Genomic DNA, 20,055 nt, shown 5'->3' with positions numbered 1-20,055 from the left:
CGCCAAATCATTGGTCGAATTTGATATACATACCTGGACGCCGTCACACTGTAGGCGTTCCCAAAGCATCAGCTCTCTGACACAGTGTCTCATTCCCTTCTTAGGAAACCGAGGTTACCTACGTAACCGAGACGTTCATGAGCATCTTTTCATGGCTACAATCTATTCATAATAACTATTTTAAACATAATGTTTAAACTTTTCATTTATAGATGCAAAAATAAATACAGCTTTAGTTTTTACTTAATATTTTCAGGTTCACTCTTAAAAAACAGCTTTTCTACATGAAAATTATTAGTTTGTGTAAAATCTATTGTCCCACAAAAATAAAAAAATGTAATGTTTAGTTTTAGACAGTAGCTTTATTGTCTATATCTTGTACACGGTGAATACATACATATACACATACCCCATCTTGCCATTGCGAAAACGTTCGAGTGACTTTTGTGCCATCTTTATCAAGAATCCACAGTATCGTAGCCAAACTTCGCACAGTGTTTGGCCACAAGATTGTTTGTGAGTTCGGTCAGTTTCGCAACAAAAAAATCGTTCCTTATTTGTGCAAAATATCATCCACAGTTCCTCAAATCATGAAACCCATCCATGGTATGTGAATCCCGCCACAGTTGAATAAAATATGTGTTATACCCTATTAAAACTGTTGCATGAAAAATTTTTGGTTAAGTTTCTTTAAAACTGTTCAGAGATATATGTCTGTATTCATACAAGCACAAGCTCCTCATCTGAGCAGGGCTGTTTCGCTTCAAAAACCCCTATGGTGCGGTCATAATAATAATTACATAATCTATAAAATGTATGTATTTGGTTTTAATATTATGTAAAGGTACAACCTATATGAATAGAAAAAAAAGATATTCAAAAAACTCTTTATCTGTGGTGTGAAACTCCATGGCAGCAAAGACGCACACATGCATATTAAGGCTATTTGTGCAGTTGAAGAAGTTAGTTGGGATAGATGCATTTTGCTTTTCTTTGTAATTTTTAGAAGAGAACAATCATCTCGCTTGTCTAACAGGGTTGTCTTAAGATCTCATCAAGAGCAGGGTGGAACAGCATCTCTGTGTCAAAAAATTTGACTGCGCTAAGTTGTGATTGAGAAAAGGCAAATGGTCCTGTCATTGTGTTATGCTCATGTTTTTTTTTGTTCTAATGTAAAAAATAAGTTTAAGAAGTAAAACTTACTATATAAAAATGATTTTTGATGATTTTTTTAACTTTTAAAAGACATACCTATAGCCCTAGTATCGTTGAGGGTCAGTGCTCAAATACCAAAATATGTGACACCGTAATCTGTGTCCATGGTAAGTTTGTCTATTTTGGTATTTTAAAGTAACTTTTGTTTAATTTTACAAACGTTAGTGAAAATCAATTTTTAAAAATCTATATTATTATAATGTTATTTTTGTTTTACCATTTTTGATAAATTTTTACAATTTAAAAAAAAATTGAAAAAGGATTTCCAAACCTTTTATTACTCGCATAATATAAAGAGAGAGAGTTAAAAATATACAAACGTTTGTTCATGTTCTTTGTTAAAGGTTTAAGCCTAGTATAACCATTAACACAAGAAACAAAATAATTGCGCCCAAAAAGTCCTTTGTCTAGTGTGTTATGCTGTAAAACATGTCAGTTGCACAGACATTAATGTCATTCATGCCTTTGGATGGGTAGACAACACACTATCACCCCTAAAATCAGATGGTTGGAAACCCTGTACATTTGTTAAATGTTGAAAGTTCTTAGTATAGTTGGCCCCGTGGTTGTTGAATAGGGCATTGCTTAAACTATACACATACTAAATATTTAATTAATAAATTCTTTATGCATTATAAACACTAAACTTTATTCAGAACACAACATGGTTCAAGTGATATCAGATATGAGGGCTTGACCATATACACCTAAATGATTGAGTCTTGGACTTTAAAGAAAGTTTTGATGTTACAAACAAAAGTTAGGTTGCAAACATGAAAATACGCTTGGGTGCTTCACCTCAACACATGCATGGCCCCGTTTTTAATCACGATCTTTGCAAGGACAGTTCATAAAACTCTAAATTTAAAATAAACCTTTATTTTTGTCAAAGTGTACAGAATTACATTTATTTTACACTTAAGGTTTTAGAAACACATCCACTGAAACCCCTCCTGAGAAGTAAAATCGGGGCTGTGGATGAGAGAGACACCTACCATAAAAATGACAAACAGAAAAAAATCTCTGAACAACTTTTTAACTCGCACCAAAGAATACAAAACCTTTTTACTGACACATCAACAAAAATGACAAACAATTGCGCGACAACTGACAGACACAAAAAGAAATGCAGTGCCTTGATCGACGTGTTATAATGTCGGGCATCTGGACTGCAACCTAAAAAACCTATAAAAATGTCACTTAAAAATCGATGGCGCGTACAATTTTTTTGATTTATTGGGGTGGGGCACCACCTGTCAAAACATGATTGACAGGGGGCCATAAATCATATTTTGACCCAAAGGGTCAGATAACAACTACTAGTGTGTTTACACCTCAGTAGTTGTTATTGTTGATGATTATTATTATTATTATTATTATTATTATTATTATTATTATTATTATTATTATTATAGTAAAGAGATCAGCGAGTGTATATAGTGTGTGTTGAAAGGCCAATGGAAGAAGTTTTTGCCCAGACACTACTAGTGTTAAACTGACACTCCTATTCTCATAAAACTACTTGAACACAAAACTACACATTTTTACAAAACATTGATCTTTTGTCTTTTAGAGGTTGGTTGCTATGAACATGCCATTAAATAGCGATGGTACAGTCATGTTCAATGCCACCCTGTTTGCTTTGGTCAGAACTGCTCTGAAAATCAAGACTGAAGGTAAGATGTGTGAGAGAGACTCTGTGTGTGCGTGCGTGCTTGTGTTTAACTGATGTTTAACTGATGTTTATCTTCAGGTAATCTGGAACAAGCCAATGAGGAGTTGCGCTCTGTTATCAAGAAGATCTGGAGAAGAACCAGTTTGAAAATCCTGGACCAAGTGGTGCCACCTGCTGGAGGTCAGAAACGCAAATATAAAACATACAAATGTTGTCATTGAGAATGTCTATAAACGGTTTCAGCAGTAACAACATAAAAAACTGCTTTCGTGGGACACAAGTAACTTTCGGTAAACTTTGCAAAGAATCAATAACAACAAACTCATTTTGGAGTAGTTTATTTCTGATAACAAGCAAAATGAACAAGAAGTATATTACCTTAGTTCAAATTATAGCTTAAGCGTATCAAAAACTACACTGAGCTAATGTTACTGGGTAAAATGTGTACTATATAATGTATGCAATGTTAACTAAAGATCAGGTGCCAAACCTCTCATCAAATAGCGGTAATCCATGATAGGAGTCTTCTCTCGTCTTTAGAAAACCACATTTTTGATTATTTTCGAGGTATTTTTTCCAGAGTTCAGAAAAGCAAGTCGTCAAACCATTACACAAACAGAAACCGGAAGTTAAGTTCCACTCAGAAGCGTAATCGCGTCACCACACGTGCGTCCGATGAAATCATACAGGGAAAAGGATCAAGCAGGACCATGAGTGACACTGTGCCACAAGAAAGGCTTTGATTTTGGAAGTTTTGTGATAAATCATGAAGAAAATACACTGTAAAAAATAACACGCTGAATTTACTAAAAAATATAGTGCATCATTTTTGCGTCCCTCTTTTCAAGCAAGTTTCACATGGAATTTTAAGCAAGGTTAGCTAATTATTTTTAGTTTTCAATGCTTACACTTATTGGTTGGTATCACATAGAATTTTAAGCAATTTTAGCTAAAAAATTTTAGTTTTCAATGCTTACATTTATTGGTCAGTATCACATGGAATTTTTAGTCTGTAGTGCTTAAATTTATTCATTGTTGAGACAAAATATTTTAAGGAATTTTACCAATGTATTTTAAGTTATTTCTAGCATTAATATCTTTTATTCTATCTATTGTAAAAATTCACCTCATTTAGATTAATAATTACAATTACTTACAACTTAAAATAACTATAAGAAAAGACACAAGACAGTAAAATTAAAGGATTTCTTTATTTTTAAAACTTTGTTTAAATACTTTTTTAAATTTTGAAGTTCAAAGTTCATAGAAACAATGTCACAAAATATGCACTGAAAAAAATTATATGCTGGATTTACTTTAAAATATGGTGCATTATTTTTGCATTCCCTTTTTAACTAGGTTTCACATGGGATTTTAAGCAATTGCATAAATGGCTGCAAAAATGATGCACCATATTTTTAAGTAAATCCAGCCTTTATTTGTAAGCCATACAAATCCAAAAAAAAATGTATTGTATTCTGTGTTATGTTGAATAAATGTTGTATAAACAAGTATAAACAAGTAAATGATAACAATGACATTAATTAAACTTGTGTTGAACGTGTGTGAGTGTTTCGAAATTTAACTTACCAGCTTATTTTTTAGTGATAAAATCTTTGGTGACAATTTTGCACTAAGTTCAACAGTACTTTTTGAAAGAATTCAAATGTGTACTTGAGTCCTTTCGGGTAACACAGATCGAGACTGTATATCAGTCCAAACAGGGAAATACATGGACTCATTAGACTGGATAATCCTCCCAGAACCCGAATTCCATCCAGGACTATTTCTGCGTCAAATGGAGTGCCATCTGGTGCGCCCCCTCTGGTTATGATCTTCAGGCTGTGCTCTGCAATGTCTTCAACTGCAGTAGTGTCCTAATAGAAAAAAAAGATATCATTGTATAATGTATAGACCCACTATATCATCACAATTGAATCCAATTTTATAGTCCAGTGTGGATTTGTCCATGTGTTTAAGACCTTCTATCTTTCATGACAAAAACAAGATGTATTTTCTAGGGGTGTGACAAGACACTTCACAGCAGGATGAAACGAGACAAGATTGGGTTTACTAGAATAGCATGAGACAAGATTTTAACACTTTGACAGACAGTTTTACATCAAGACTTCAGGACAAAGTTTTAAGAAATCCTTAATGATCAAATATATAAATAGAAAATAGCCTGTAATTTAACTGAATTCACACCATTTGAAAATGTTTTAAACAATCTAGGGTTTTCACTAACAATTATTTTGGTAATCGATGATGATCAAGTGTTTTTCAGTTTTTTTTTTTGTTTAAATAAATATAAAATATATATATTCTCGACTCAAGTAATCTTAAAACTACACTTTGTGACCAAGAAACGGTAATATAAAGAAACAGCTTTTCCGTCCATTGAGTTATTATGAGATTCAAAGCAGCCGAAAGTTTTACCTGTCATTCTGGCCACGCTCAAATCCGTGGCGGAAGAAAGTACTTCCCAAACAAAGAGGCTTTTAAAATTACTCCGTTGTTGTTTTCTAGTTTTCTTTTTTCAAACGTGTGCCTTCAAACCTTTGTATAAAAGCAATATCGCTCTCGGAGTCGTGTGATATAGCTCTATATCATCACGGCTGTGATTGCCTCCGGCACGAGGCCTCGTGCCTCTGGCCTAATCACAGCCGTGATGATATAGAGCTATATCACACTCCTACTCGAGCGATATTGCTTAATTATGCACTGCCCGAAAATAGTCCCCTTGGCTACTTTCAATGGCAGGGGACTATTTCGGGCAGTGCATAATATCACTACGCCTTCTGCAGCCATGTTACATCAGCAAAGTTCTTTATTATTACGCCAGAATGAGAGTATAGTCCCAACCATATCTGCCCAGAAAACCACAACTTTAAATTTTCTGTTAGTCTAGGTCAGTGGTTCTCAATCCTGGTCCTGGAGCCCCACTGCTCTGCACATTTTGTATGTCTCCCTTGTTTAACACAGCTGATTCAAATCATCAGCTCATTAGCAGAGATCTCATTGTCCATCAGATAAGAAAGACATACAAAATGTGCAGAGCAGTGGGGCTCCAGGACCAGGATTGAGAACCACTGGTCTAGGTACATAATATAAATACAGAAGAGTCAAGTTTTAAATAAGAAAAATATTAAAACTCTTTGGTTATTTTTGCGATGCTTATGGTCTTATCAGATTCAATGAATTATGCTAAGCTATGCTAAAAGTGGTAGTGCCAGACCCGGAGATCAGCTAAATGGATTACAAAATGGTAAGAGTCAAATGTATCTTTCTAGGGGAGCTGGAAAATGAGCATATTTTCAAAAAAGTGGAATGTCCCTTTAAAAGAACAATTTGGAAAATTAGATCATTAGAGGAGCGCATGAATGCCACAATTAGGCTACATTTGGTTTGAGGGCAACTTATTTTGCCACAGAAAGCTAATATGGTAATATTTCTTCAGAAGAGTTGCTGAAACTAATGACTTCATTGATGTTTTTATTAGTACTGCAGCTTTTATTAGCATTTGAGATGGGACGTGATGGTAGTGAAGTTTATGCGGAAAGCGGGGTGAATTTCAAATGGTGTTTTTGCGCACTTGAAGGGCACTTCGGGAAGGGGATGGTGCATAAATAGTCAATCCAAATAAAAAAGAAAATGACATTGCATTTCATTGCTGAATTGACGAAGTGTATTTTATGTGGTCACACCATGAAACACAATTTCACAACTTTCTCTTGAGTTTATACATCAAGAGTTCTGATCTTTAAAGGCAAGAGGGCATAGGGATGATCACTTTCGATTGGAATTTGCCCTTCATCTTTTTGTGAGCCGCAGCCACGTAGGCTTTAATCAATCATTGAACAGATTATTAACAACAAATCATAGAACATTTTACTGAGCCTTAAAGTGGAGTGTTGAAAAAATTGAGAAAATGGTTTGAAATGTGATTGTATTCACACAACAAAAATCTCATACAGAAATGTAATTTTAAAAAAAGAACACAAAGCAGAAAAAGTGATGGCGCTTTAGGCAAATCATTAAACAAAGTATGACATAATGACAAAGCAGATTTTCGTGGTGTTTTATGCTGTACTTTTATCTACAGTCCTATTTTATTCCAAATTATCAGTTTAGGCACAGATGCGGGGAAAAACCCAAACGATACCAAACCCTACTTGCCAATGTGTTTTTTTAATCACACAGCAGTATTTAGAAGAAATTAGAACATTTTAAGGCTTTATATTATGAATGTTTTTGTGTATGTTCACTTGCTCAGGCCAACATAATGTCAAATTTTACATAAACCATATTCACTAACCTGGTAATGTTCTATGAGATCCTCAATGTTTTCAGATAGGTAGACAATCAAACAGCGTATCACCACTTCTCTACGAATGTCCACTCCGTGGTCCTGAGGACAAACAACAAAAAACAAATACTCTACTTGAAAATGCACTTCACAGTACTGAGGCAAAGATATAGAGCTTAAATCTGAAATAATCAAGTAGAAATTCCATTAACAAATACCTGGTCCAATAGTTTCATTGTCTCACGGATTTTGTACCCTGCAATTCCTCCCTTTGCATGAAACAACCCAAGGAGGTTTGCCATAACCTTGTCTAAATTTCCAATGAAGGTTGATTCCAGATCTACAGCTGTCAACCTTTTAAATTCTTCTTTGATCTTTAAACAAAAAAAAAACTAAATAACAATGTAACCTACATCTATGAGTTATATGTTAGCAACATACCTGAGTGACATGAAAAAGAGCTGGCCACCTTAGCATTAGCACATCCACAGCTAGGCTTTCCTTCACTATTTCCTGTCTTCGAATGGAAAACGTTGTAGCCATCTTTTCATTTACAACCCTTAAATTGTCCCTAATGTAGACATCTCCGAGAAGTTCTTCACAAATTTGTTCAAGAGACTCAGCTGTTTGTCCTTCGGGATGTGGGGGGAGGTAGTTCAGTTCAGCTTTGTGTGGCTTTTTGACAACTGCATACCTGCTGTGTGTTGATGTATTTACAGACAATTCTGGGCATCCAAGTTGTTTCAATTTTTTCCGATAGCTGGCCATTTTGTTTTTAAGTCTAGACAGCCATCCATCATAGCCTGAAACTGATCCTGGCTCCTTAAGGCAAGGATATTTTTCAATTAATGCTTCTGCTACAATGCAGATCTGTTTGCTTGTGGGATAAGCACAAGGGACGAGTGAGCAGACGAGGCATTTGAGGAAAGTGATGGCAAATTGTTCTCAGAGCTACATCCATCAACACTACTTAAGGTCAAAACAACAGGCTCCAAGCACACGAGTTTTATTGTATCTTTGTCATTCAGTTCTTTTGTTGTAGTCAATGAGAAAAAATCCCCAAACTCTGCATCCTTATAATGAATGGTGAAATTTAGAGAAATCTGAAGTGTCTCTCTGACCACCTCTTCCAGTTTATGTACTGAATCTGGAATCCCAGAAGGCAGGATGAGTTTGTGTATTTCATTGTCACCAATAATTACACGCAACCTTGCTGGTTCTGACATCTTCGGAGCTCTGTAAAACACAAAAGAGGAAAACATTTTACACAAGTTTAGCATACTTAAAGGGATACCCCGTCAAAAAGTCCCTCATTAATTCACCCTCAAGTCATCCAAGATAAATATGAACTTTGAGGCAAACACAATCAGAGTTGAGGCAAACGCAATCTGAATTACTTATGTGCAGGATGGATGCCTTTTTTTGTGCTTCAAACCATATGTTGCAAAAAACACCAGTTACTACCATTATAATGCTTGAAAGAGCAAAGACATTTTTAAATATGACTCTGATTGTGTTTGTCTGAAAGAAGATGGAAATATGTATTTCGGATGAGTTGAGGGTTAGAAAATCGTGGCCTAATTGTCCTTTTTCAGGTCAAACAAACAGCTCAAGACTTTAATGCCATTACAAGTATCTCTGTTACGTCTGTAACTTCTGTGACAGAAAGCAAACTGTTATGTTACATAAATAACATAACAAAGCAGAAGCATGAAATATAAAGAAAACAATGCTTAACAATGCTTACCTAAAATGTAACATTAATGTGACGCTTGAGGTTTACCATACACTTCCCCCCAACGTTGTATGCAGCCAATGGCACAACATCATTTAATTCATTCTGAACAAGGAATTCAAGATGTCCTGGTGCTTCCAACTCAAATGATGTCATATGTTCATCATACCAGGCTTTACGGGTCTTCACCAAGAATCCAACAATGTTCTTAACAATAACAACTTGTTGTATTACAACAAAATCTGTGAGTCCAGCGGTAGAGCCATGAGCAAGAATCATACCTGCACAATATTTTGTTCCATGACAGAACACTGTTTTAGCCAGGTGCACAGATGCCTGACTGGGGAACTTGCTGTGTATTGCTTCCTGTACATCAGTGTTCAATAAATCCAAAGGCACATGAGAAACATTAGACACAGACAGGGCTGGTGTTGAAGAGTTGTGTGAGTGAAAAGCCATCAACAGCTGATGTTTTGTAGCAAGAGACAGCAAGATGTTCTTAAAGGAATTTGTATGCCTTACAACACATTTAAAGAACCTGTGTTTTCCTTCAAAACGCATTGTCCACATAGTCACAAGAGGACCAAAAGCCTTTATCAAATCTGGATTGTGCTCAAGAAAATGATGCTTTGGAATCAATTTCTCAGTTAGGAAAACATCCAGAAATCGGTGTTTGTGTTCAGATATTTTGATGCGTATGTAGCAAATGGTTTCATGTGTATGAATTGGAGCTGCTGCAAGCTCAACAATTTCTTTCAGGTCCATTAGAATCAGCCATGCTGGTTCATCACTTGGAATTTTCAGTCCAATGAGAAAAGGAAGAAATCTTAAGAGAGCCCAGTTTTCATGAGCGTTTCCTCCTATAGTCTTCCGGGAAGCAAAATTGAAAGGTACAGCCTTGGGACAGTTAGTTCTGTCTGACCATTTGAATGGAAAATGTTTAATGGAGTCATTTATTTCTGACAAAGTCAAAAGTTTCTTCTTCATGAAAACACTGAGACACAAAGCAATTTCCATGGGAACAATTCCTCCAAAAAGGTCGTGCAGGATATCTGGTGGGTATCCTTTTAATACATGAAAATGGCTCAATTTGTCAGTCAGGGGACACTGCTTTTTCACTCCAAACGAATAAGTACCACTTTGCACTGCTGTGTGAACATGCAACAAGTGGTCCTCTTTGGTCCTTGCTTGAAATTCACCAAAGCATACTTCTTTTGACTGGTAATCAGATCGTTGTCCAAGACAAAATCTGCACGGGTACTGTCCTGAAAAGCTTTCCACAAATCCACCAATCGAATGTGCTCCTAAGTTGTCTGCGACTACACATTGCACAGTACCTTTGACATTTTTGGCAAGACTGGAAACAAAAACTCCTTCCTTCTCCAAGATAACAAGATCTCTCAAAAGTGGTTCCAGAACCAATGCATACCCATGCTTTTTGACATCATCTGCTTTGCAGAGCACCGCCAAATGAATGCAAGTCAACTCAGACCGAAGATGTGCCGGTATATTCCCTAATACCCAATAAAATGCAGTGATCTTGTGTGTTTTCTTTGAAGTTCCGATTGGATTGCATATTTCAAGGTCATCAACGTATAAGATCAGTGAAATCTTAAATTCATCTCCAGAAAAAAAGTGTTCTCCTTAAAGTATGTGCTGTCATAGAATGACGTGTACTGTGAATCTGATGTGCGTACATTGTTTGTGATGTCAAAGCTTTCAACAGCTTTTTCCAAAACATTCTTATTATTTAGAAGTGTAGACAAGGATTTTAGAATTGGAACATACTGGAAACTTCTCTTTTCCCTTCCATCAATGATGTATTCTACAGGTTCAACAACATCAAAGTTCTCTTTAAAGTACTTTTTCCTTCTGTACATAGAACAAAAGGGGCCATCCTCTCCAAGCGCTGTGCTTAATGGTCCTGTATCACAAAGTTGTTGTACCAACTCTGTGATTACTGGTGGGTCAACAGGACAATTATGCTTCTCTAAAGTGTTGCTAATAATATTTCTGAATGCTTGCGCAGATGCTTCTGAAGAAATAAAATGGAATTCTTCTACTAACTGGTTAATGCAGTTGGCTGAAACGTGGTAGAGGCTTTCCAATTTAAGCAGCAAAGAACCAACTTTTTTCACTGCAGTATTTTGTACAGATTCGTCGTCTTCATGAAATGCCAAATTAAAATGGTGTTCATTTATTTCTGTATCATCTTCATAATCAGCAGCATTGCCAGGGTACAATGTTCTTTTTAACACTGCAGGTTTATAATCTGCTACGGAGTGAGTTGCATGCTTTCTGCTTTTGTGAGCAGCAAATGTTCCATATACGTTTGTTAGATGAAGCCTCAGGTGTGTAAAAAACTCCTTTTCATTGGTAACCTACTGGATGTGCAATTTGGACATGAGAATACCAGATCATCATTGTTTGCTTGACTTTCAGTTTGGTGGTCCCTTGTACAATGTGAACGAAGTGAACTCAAAGTCTTGAATGAACAGGGACAATCAGACAACAGACATGACTGTGAACGGTGTCGTCCTAAACAGTCATGATCTAATCTGTAGTGTTTTAACAGATCTCCTTTTGTCTGAGCTTCTTTTCCACATAATTTGCAGTGCCACTTCATTTAATGCTAAAAATATAAAAAAAAAACCAAGGACGATGTCAAAACTTGTTTCTATGTGGTGTTCTGGGGTCCGTTTCAGTAAGGAGGTTCGACCAACTCTGAGTTAAAACTTGAAATCTGCGTTGGCTTACTCTAAGATGGGAACCTCTGAGTTTTCGGTTACAGAACAGCTGATCTGAGTTAGTTCAATCGACTTTGAGTAGGTTCACTCTGTTAAGCGCGTGCACGGCCACTATGAAAAGCCATTGTGAATGCAGCTCCGATATTACGATTTACCATGGCACATAAAAAGAGGTCTAAATCATTTTATGAACTTTACAAATGTTTGTCATTAATAAAACTGAAATATGCAAAGTTGGTATTCGAACTCAGGTCACTGATAGTACATCTGCCCTAACCACTGCACACAGCACTATACACTAGACCAGCAGCTCTGATGACTGGATTTATAAGAAATGTAAAGGCAACTCTTCAGAAGATTTTTCAAGTTACACCGTGTACTAAGACCAATAGAAAATTAAAAGTTGCAATTTTCTAGGCTGATATGACTAGGAACTACACTGTCATTCTGGCGAGTGTAATAATCAAGGAATTTGCTGCAATACCATGGCTGCAGAAGGCGCAACGATATTACACGGTCCCCTTGGTACGGCAGCAAAGTCCTTGATTATTACACTCGCCAGAATGACAGTATAGTTCCTAGGCATATTGGGCAAGAAAATTGCAACTTCTCCTTACAAAATTGCAACGCTTTAAATAATGCTTTGGAAAAACGTAGGACTGACTACATTATTGTAGAGACATAATTTACACAATTCAATACATGCAGAAACGTCACAAGGGCTGTGTGAAGTATGCATATGCATAGGGACTCCTGCCTCCAAAAGGCCTTGTGCCTGGCCGGAAAGCCAGAAACATATGAGGGTGAGCGATATACCGGTATGAAAGTGACTACCGGTATTTTGTTGCACCATGATATGATTTTGAACTCGCAAATACAACTTAAATGTCCTAATATAACTAAGACTTAGGGTGGGTTGCACCAACAAGGATTAGGCCTAAATCTGGTTTAAATCAAAGCTTATTTAATAATTCCGTTGCACCAAACTTTAAACCTGTTTAAAAATAAACAGGTTTAAATTTAAACTGTCATTTTGATCCAGGTTTAAATCTTACAGTAAATCTAGATTATCTTTAATCCTGTTGCTCCATTACTTTAAACTCCGTTTTAAATCTCAGTGAGGGATTAACTTTAAACTTGCATATAAGGAGGTTTAAATATGTTTTTTTTACTATTAAATGTCTGGCTAAATGATTAGAAACACATACCGCGAGCGGGGTGGCGCTATTTAAAGATGCGTTTATTATAACATCTCAACAAAGTGAGTTTGGCGGCTCAAAAAGATTATTAACAGCACCGGTGACAGCTACCGATGCTCGTATGTGCTTCTCCTCTGTCACGCGCGCTCCAGTCAGACGAAGGACAGTGAATGTACGGACACACGGTGGCGCTTCATGACAAATGCTTCGACACATCTTGTTGTTATAGCACAATATCTGAGCTTTGCGATATTTCTTGTCACAATATTTCCTGGTCTGTTAATTGTTTTTAAAAGATTGTCAAATGTTTTTATTTGAATCAGACCTTTAGATTAGCCTACCGGTGTATGTAGGTGATTTATAATACAACAATTACATTACCTTTGCTTGCATAAACTGCTTATTTCCTTTTTGAATGACAACATCAACATTGTTGCTGTTTAATTACACCGGAAAATTCAACATGGCGGACAAAATAAATCGCAGATGAAGGATTTAATACAGTTTAAAGATTTAATCTAAGATTTGTTAATCTGTGTTTAAATTTAAGTGGTGCAACACAACTCGAATTAAAATTAAACTGGGATCAACAAACCCTAGATTAGCTCTAAACTCTGCTTAATTTAATCCTTGTTGGTGCAACCCACCCTTAGTCCTTTATTAATCTAAACCCTGTCCAGGAAACTGGCCCCAAAACTGTGTTCATAACAGACACGAATGAAGCGTTAAGCGCGAGCGATTTACATGTTAAGTCAATGCAAAGACCCATCATGACATCCTGTGCCGCGATTTGCGCAAATAAGGGGGTGCGAAAGTCATAGAGGTGCCTTCCCGGACAGGGATTACCTTAAACCAGGACTAGGTCTTAGTTAAATTGGGAAATATAATTAGTTTTAACAAACATGCAGGTTAACTGGTTAGCAACTATGCTTTTGGGAAACCCACCCCTGGCTGGGTGATACAAGTGCCATACCAAACATCCAGAACGTGCTCAAAAGTGTGGGAATACTTTAAGCAGACACTAATTTAAATGGGGCTCTGCACACTGTGTAAAACTGAAATAGCATACCACAGCAGCACAACGTCTATGCATGAAAATCTCAAAAGAAAACATCATGGCGGTGTCCGACCTCAAAATGACGTGATAGCAGCATTAGTATTTAAAGTAATACAGAAAGTTTTCACAAAACAATAGAATGTAGGCCATATTGTGCTTAATACAGCTGCGTTTACATCTTTGTTTAATATGAGCTGCGAGACGTTACTGCCGCAACATCATATCACGACACGTCTGGGCAGTATTTTGAAACAGTAAATAAAGAGTGGGACACGTTTCATATTAATTAGAAGTTAAATAATAAGTTACTGTCACGCTGAGAGCTGATAGGCATGTGCCCGCGTGCACAGAAATATCTGCGCACATATTCACAAAAATAAATTGGTTAGGAACTCCGCACTGCCAGCTGAATTACACAAGCTCATCTTGTTAGGTATTCCTGGCATGCATTTCTTTAAAGTAAAAGCAGCGTAAAGGCTGTGTATTAAATGTAGAGTAACAGATTTGATCCTGAAACATTTTTTGTTATGCTGGTTAAAAGTCTCCTCACATCCTGATAGCAATCACTTTGTTAAGTTGTTTAAATGTATTTGTAGAAATTTATGTTATCTGTGAAAGGCGTAGGACCAAAAGATGTTCAACAAATCATAGATTTCGGTCCGAACGGATGTTTCCATTTTTGTCCCTCATACGTAAGCGTAATTTGAATGCCCACCGCGCAAGCTAGTCCACGCAGACACCATACGTCATCGGCGTGTTCACGTGCGCTCACCTCCTGTCTGTAAACAGCGAGAACAGCAAACTTTTCTGCTGAATTGACAACCTACACAGGAGGCACAAAACTAAAGGCATCTTTTATAACAACAACAGCAAAAACTGCCTGGATCAGCAAAGAGCAAAAACCCAAATTAACATCGATAACTTTACTGCTTTACCACGAGATGAAACAGCTGCAGGAGGCAAAGGGTCTGAAAGAGTCGTTGCACTGTTTATTTTGGTAAGGTAGGTACGCGATATGTTTGTATTGAGATGGATTCAGATATTCTACTTTGATGAAATATTGTGTTGCCTATGAAATTTGTGTTCGTTTACGGATTAGCGTAACGATATAGTTACTACGTCTACACAACCGAACGTGTGCTTAAACTTATTCTGATGTAAACCAGTTGTTTGGTTATTTTGGAAGTGTTATTTGACTTTATACTGCAACGTTTTCTCACTGCTGAATGAGACATGAGATGTGATCTGATCTATGCGTGTTCATGTGTTTTGACAGAGGCGTGACTTTGGATGGCGATTTGACTTGAGGGTGGGATCGGGATTTCATTGCTAGGCGGCTACCGTTAGCATTTTTCAAAATGTGTTACCCTACCTTTAAATATTGAAGATAAACTTGTGTTTTTACTTGGAATCTTCAGAAAAGTTTAATGTTAATATATGCCTATTTTCAGAGGTGGGTAGAGTACCCAAAATCTGTACTCAAGTAAAAGTACAAGTACTTATACAATAATGTACTCAAGTAAAAGTAAAAGTATCAATCTAATTATTTACTTGAGTAAGAGTAAAAAAGTATTAGATGAAAAAACTACTCAAGTAGTTAGTTACTCGTTACTTCTGATCTGATAGAGAAGTAGCGCAAAAGCACTGAATTTCAGATTACTTGGAGGGTTTTCACAAACCTTTCCGTTAAACTCTCATTGTTCTGCTTATATACAAGTAAAGCAGCCTATCTCAGTCCTGCAATACACTAACATCACATAACGTGTAATTTGAGCAAAAATCTCAAACACACACACACACACAGATGTTTTTCTGACGGTTAACTCTATATTTATTTTCATGTTCACAACACAAACTTGTCAGCGTCTGCCTTTAAACATGCAAACAGTAAACAAATAAGAACGTGTGTGTCTGTTTGTTATCATGTTTTTATATGAATAGGTTATTTTCATTGCCATTTAAAGTGCAATTACTGAACATAAACAGGAGCTTAATATAAATGATCATTTTAGAATTTCATATGGAACTTATCTGTTTTTGCAAATCATCTCTACATTTATTATAATATATAATGCATGTTTCTTTCAAATCAATCTTTATTCTTTTATTTTTATTCATTCATTCTTTAGGAAGGATTTAAATAAAATACAATCCCGTTTTTATTTGAATGTATTTTCTACACATTAGTGAGGTGTCCGGATTTGTGTATAAATGCAGTCATTACATTATGCTGTTAAGTTTGTTTAGTTGTGGGGAAATGATATGGAAATGTGCAGATGTGAACGTGCTGTTTGTATGGTTTAACTTACATTAGGATTTGTAATCGCTTGCACAAGAGTGCATATGGCAAAAAAACTCGGACAGTGTGTGAAATGACCATTAATAGTATTCAAATAGACAATACTGTGACACTTACTTAAGGCTGGATCTTGAATTCCTGTACGCTGAGATGTCAGCTCGTTTATTGAACAAAGCACGCATCACATTATGAAACTATTCTTTTTGACCTCCTGTGGTGAAAACATAGACCGAACTTGAAGCCCCCACGCATGATCTGCCTCCGATATCTCGCACACGCGCCCTCATCTGCTTCTCTTATCATCTACGCGGCTGCGCGGTTGCGCGCGCTAACCGCGCGGTCGCGCGCTAAAGGGTGACGCAGCCTGTTTCGCGCAACTTTCGAACACGCCCTATAAACTTTAAATATATATATATATTCATTAATTATTACCATTTGACAGTAGCGCAGTAACGCCGCCGAATGTAGCGAAGTAAAAGTACAGTTTTTTCACTAGAAATGTACTTGAGTAAGAGTAAAAGTACCCATCCTTAAATTTACTCTAAAAGTACTAGTTACCCGAAAAATGTACTCAAGTAAATGTAACGAAGTAAATGTAGTTTCGTTACTACCCACCTCTGCCTATTTTATTGTTTAAGGTGAATAGAGCCTCTTTTGCACTTTTTATGTTAGGGTGAATTTATGTTGGACTTGTTTTTTGTGCTTTTTGTTATATTTTCCCTGGCACAGCCACTTCATTTTTCAAGTTAGAAATCTTTGTTTGTGTGTTTGTTTAGTTGAGAACATGCATAAATAAAATGTTATGATTAATGGCAGATGTTACATTTACTATTTGTTGGTGAATTACATATAAAGGAAGTAATTTGAGTATTTCAGTAATTGAAAAAAGAATCTATAGATTAATCGATTGAAAAAGTAGTTGAGACTTGCAGCTCTACTAAAAACATTACTGGTGTGCATTTTGAAGCAAAACAAAAGGCATTGATGCATTTTAGGAAATGTTAGCGCAAGTTGTTTTCAGTGTGGACAGCTCTTACATATATGTTAATCTAGAACCCCATTCACACAGACCTTTTGTCCTAGAAAATACCTGTAAAATTGCCAGACAAGCTGCTTTGTGAACGCAAACACGTCCCGTAAATCTTCTGGGATCGTTGCCGGAAATAGGACCTAGTAAGATACACGGAAAACCCTCTGTGTAAACAAGTAGCCGAAACAATGCCGTAATGGGCGTGTCGTAGTGAGGATGCGCGCGTCATCACAACAAAAGTTATGGTTCAGAGATTTTGAGATTTACATGTATATCAACATTCCCGACGAGAAATGTCAGCAAACTAGATTGAAGCAGTTATCAGGAAATGATAAATGAGACGCATAAACGAGGACGCGCGTGTCTTGGCAACATGAAGTTGGTTCAACTCTTTAAAATGAGGGATTTAACGTTACATGGAGATCAACATTCAGGACGAGAAATGTCAGCAAACTGGACTGAAGCAGATATAAGGTTAGTTAGCCCGTCACTTACCGCGCTGAGGCGGATCATTCAGCAGCATCGAGTCATATGCTCATTTCAGCTTATAAAAACCAAAAATGGCCACATGACATCGCAAAAAGATATATCGTTAAGCTCCTCAAAACAACGGTTTTAAATGCATATGAACAATCACAATGAGAACCAGAGAAGCTGTTGAAAATATTAGTTTTTGCAATGCATATCTAAACAATTAGTGCATCAGTAGTGAAGTGTGAAGATAAAGTTGCATAATCAAGATATTTACTAAAACTGGATAGGGTTGGCCATTGTGACGCCTCTGCATGTCTTTTTTTAACATCATGTGGAAGTCACTGTGAAAGTTCTTACCTTCATTCAAGTCTTTTTTTCCAGGAATGCCTTTAAAAATACAAAAAATGTAAACAGAATAAAGTCAGGCCTGACTCAATCAAAAATCATGGCACAAAATTGTACAAATGCAAGTGTACTATGTCATCTTTTCACACTACAACATGCTGAAGTCATTGTAAAAGTTCTTACAATCACTGTAATATCCAGATCCCTTTAAAATAAAGAATAGAAATTAAAGGGATTAAAGTTACATAAAAATTAAATCTGATGTATAAGATACATATATAGCATTGGAGTTGCACTAATAGTCTGAAATTAATGCTGCTTATTGATTTTTATTGCTTTTCTACATGGAGTAAATGGTTTTGATTAGCTGCAATTACTTATTTTGAAGTGAAGCCACTGCAACCTCAATGTTACCACTGTCTCACCATAACAACCATAGTTTAACCATTATAAGATAATCAATCCTGCAAAAACAATACTTTCTCTTTCCAATTTCATATATTATATTAGTGACCATCTACACTGTGAGACATCTGCAATTATCAAATCATCTTTGATGATAACATTGCTAAGATTAGATAAATATACTAGATTATTTCGTTGCCAGGATGATGAAAACAAACAACAGGTTGTAAATATTTAAAATGCCAATACTTTCTTGACAAAACATACTTTACTTACCGCTTACTGTCTGATAATGTCCATTTATGATAATGTCATTAATTTTAATGTCCATTCTTTCTTTAACACGCAACATTTAGATCACATGCTCATTTCCCTCACCACTCGCGCCATCTATTGATTTCATTTTGTACTGCAACCATTCAGTATTTTGGACCAAATACAGCGATATTCAATAAATGTAAAAGTGTTATGTACATAAATTAGTAACTTTTTGAGCGGGTCTGTGATGGCAAAACGCCCTAACCATAGAGATTTTGTTGACAACTGATTTGGTAGAAAATATTAGGTGTTCGGGTGTTTTAGTCAGATCACTTTACTGTCATCATTTAAAGACAAACGTCCTCAAGGGTGTACTACGGTGTCTGACAACAAATACAGTTAAAATCCTGTTTTCGTGGTGAAATATAAGTTAAAAACAGATTTATTTAACGTTAATCTTACAAAAGCGTAACGTTAGTTTTCTTGTCACGCAAACCCTGGACAATACGGTTAACATTCCATATCCCGGAAACTAGCCAACTAATCTTAATTTCAATTTCAAACACAAGAAATCTGTATTTAACGTAATTTCATAAAAACATGGACTTATTTCACATAAAATTTAAATGTATAATGCAATTTTACTTACCTTAATTCATGAAGAGGTAACTAACACCACCAAAATGGCTGCGTGATGGGGTGTTGATCTGCGTCACGTGACTGTTGCTCAAAATTGCTTATAGTGTTAACTAATTTTTATAATTAAACCAATAGCTCGGTACATTAAGTAATAATTATATCCATATGATAAGTAATATGCAACACTTAAATTTATGAGTGAAATCTTAAAATTTATTTTTAGCCATATTTGCTGAGGACACAAATCAATTTTACTTACATTTATGAGTAAAATCTGCTTATATTTTTAAGCTATATTTGCTGAGGATGGAAATCATTTTTACAGTATAAAAAATAATAAGCTCGATTTACTAAAAAATATAGTGCATCATTTTTGCATCCCTCTTTTTCAGCAAGTTTCACATGGAATTTTAAGCAATTGCTTTTAAGCTTAAAATCCCTCTTTTTCAGCAAGTTTCACATGGAATTTTAAGCAATTGCTTTTAAGCTTAAAATCCCTCTTTTTCAGCAAGTTTCACATGGAATTTTAAGCAATTGCTTTTAAGCTTAAACTGCTTAAAATTCCATGTAATACTTATTTTAAAAATTGCAATTGCTTAAAATGCTTAAAATTCCATGTGAAACTTACTTTAAAAAGTAGGTGCCAAAATTTTGCACTATATATTAAT

The 20,055-nt window shown here is 35.9% G+C and overlaps 2 protein-coding genes and 1 long non-coding RNA gene across 3 annotated transcripts in view; 1 reads left to right on the top strand and 2 right to left on the bottom strand.

Moving 5' to 3' along the window:
• The window catches only part of cacna1db (calcium channel, voltage-dependent, L type, alpha 1D subunit, b), a 193,086-nt gene that overhangs the window by 150,007 nt on the left and 23,024 nt on the right, over positions 1–20,055 (top strand). The window contains exons 37-38 of the mRNA XM_055167221.2: positions 2,789–2,891; positions 2,969–3,070. Of these exons, the coding sequence (XP_055023196.2) occupies positions 2,789–2,891; positions 2,969–3,070 (205 nt within the window). The remainder of the gene's footprint in view (positions 1–2,788; positions 2,892–2,968; positions 3,071–20,055) is intronic.
• LOC141363823 (uncharacterized) lies at positions 4,171–8,088 on the bottom strand. The gene is made up of 4 exons (XM_073867340.1): positions 7,641–8,088; positions 7,418–7,573; positions 7,209–7,301; positions 4,171–4,767 (listed from the first exon to the last, which is right to left on the bottom strand). The coding sequence occupies exons 1-4, from the start codon at positions 7,965–7,967 to the stop codon at positions 4,492–4,494; spliced, it is 852 nt and encodes a 283-aa protein (XP_073723441.1). The 5' UTR covers positions 7,968–8,088; the 3' UTR covers positions 4,171–4,491.
• Positions 8,098–19,755, bottom strand: LOC141363824 (uncharacterized). The gene is made up of 3 exons (XR_012369400.1): positions 19,398–19,755; positions 18,098–18,127; positions 8,098–8,435 (listed from the first exon to the last, which is right to left on the bottom strand). It is a non-coding gene; the product is annotated as an uncharacterized lncRNA (long non-coding RNA).

Source organism: Misgurnus anguillicaudatus, chromosome 5, assembly GCF_027580225.2.
Source record: "Misgurnus anguillicaudatus chromosome 5, ASM2758022v2, whole genome shotgun sequence".
NCBI classification, from domain to species: domain Eukaryota; kingdom Metazoa; phylum Chordata; class Actinopteri; order Cypriniformes; family Cobitidae; genus Misgurnus; species Misgurnus anguillicaudatus.
Note: the sequence above shows the minus strand (reverse complement) of the source record. Positions and strands in the feature narration are given on the sequence as shown.

Excerpts from the sequence above, each read along its gene's own strand:
- LOC141363823 (XM_073867340.1), bottom strand. The coding sequence starts at position 7,967 with ATGGCCAGCTATCGGAAAAAATTGAAACAACTTGGATGCCCAGAATTG. Across the intron at positions 7,574-7,640 it reads CTCTTTTTCATGTCACTCAG|ATCAAAGAAGAATTTAAAAG; the intron begins GTATGTTGCTAA and ends TTTTGTTTAAAG. Across the intron at positions 7,302-7,417 it reads CAATGAAACTATTGGACCAG|GACCACGGAGTGGACATTCG; the intron begins GTATTTGTTAAT and ends GTTTGTCCTCAG.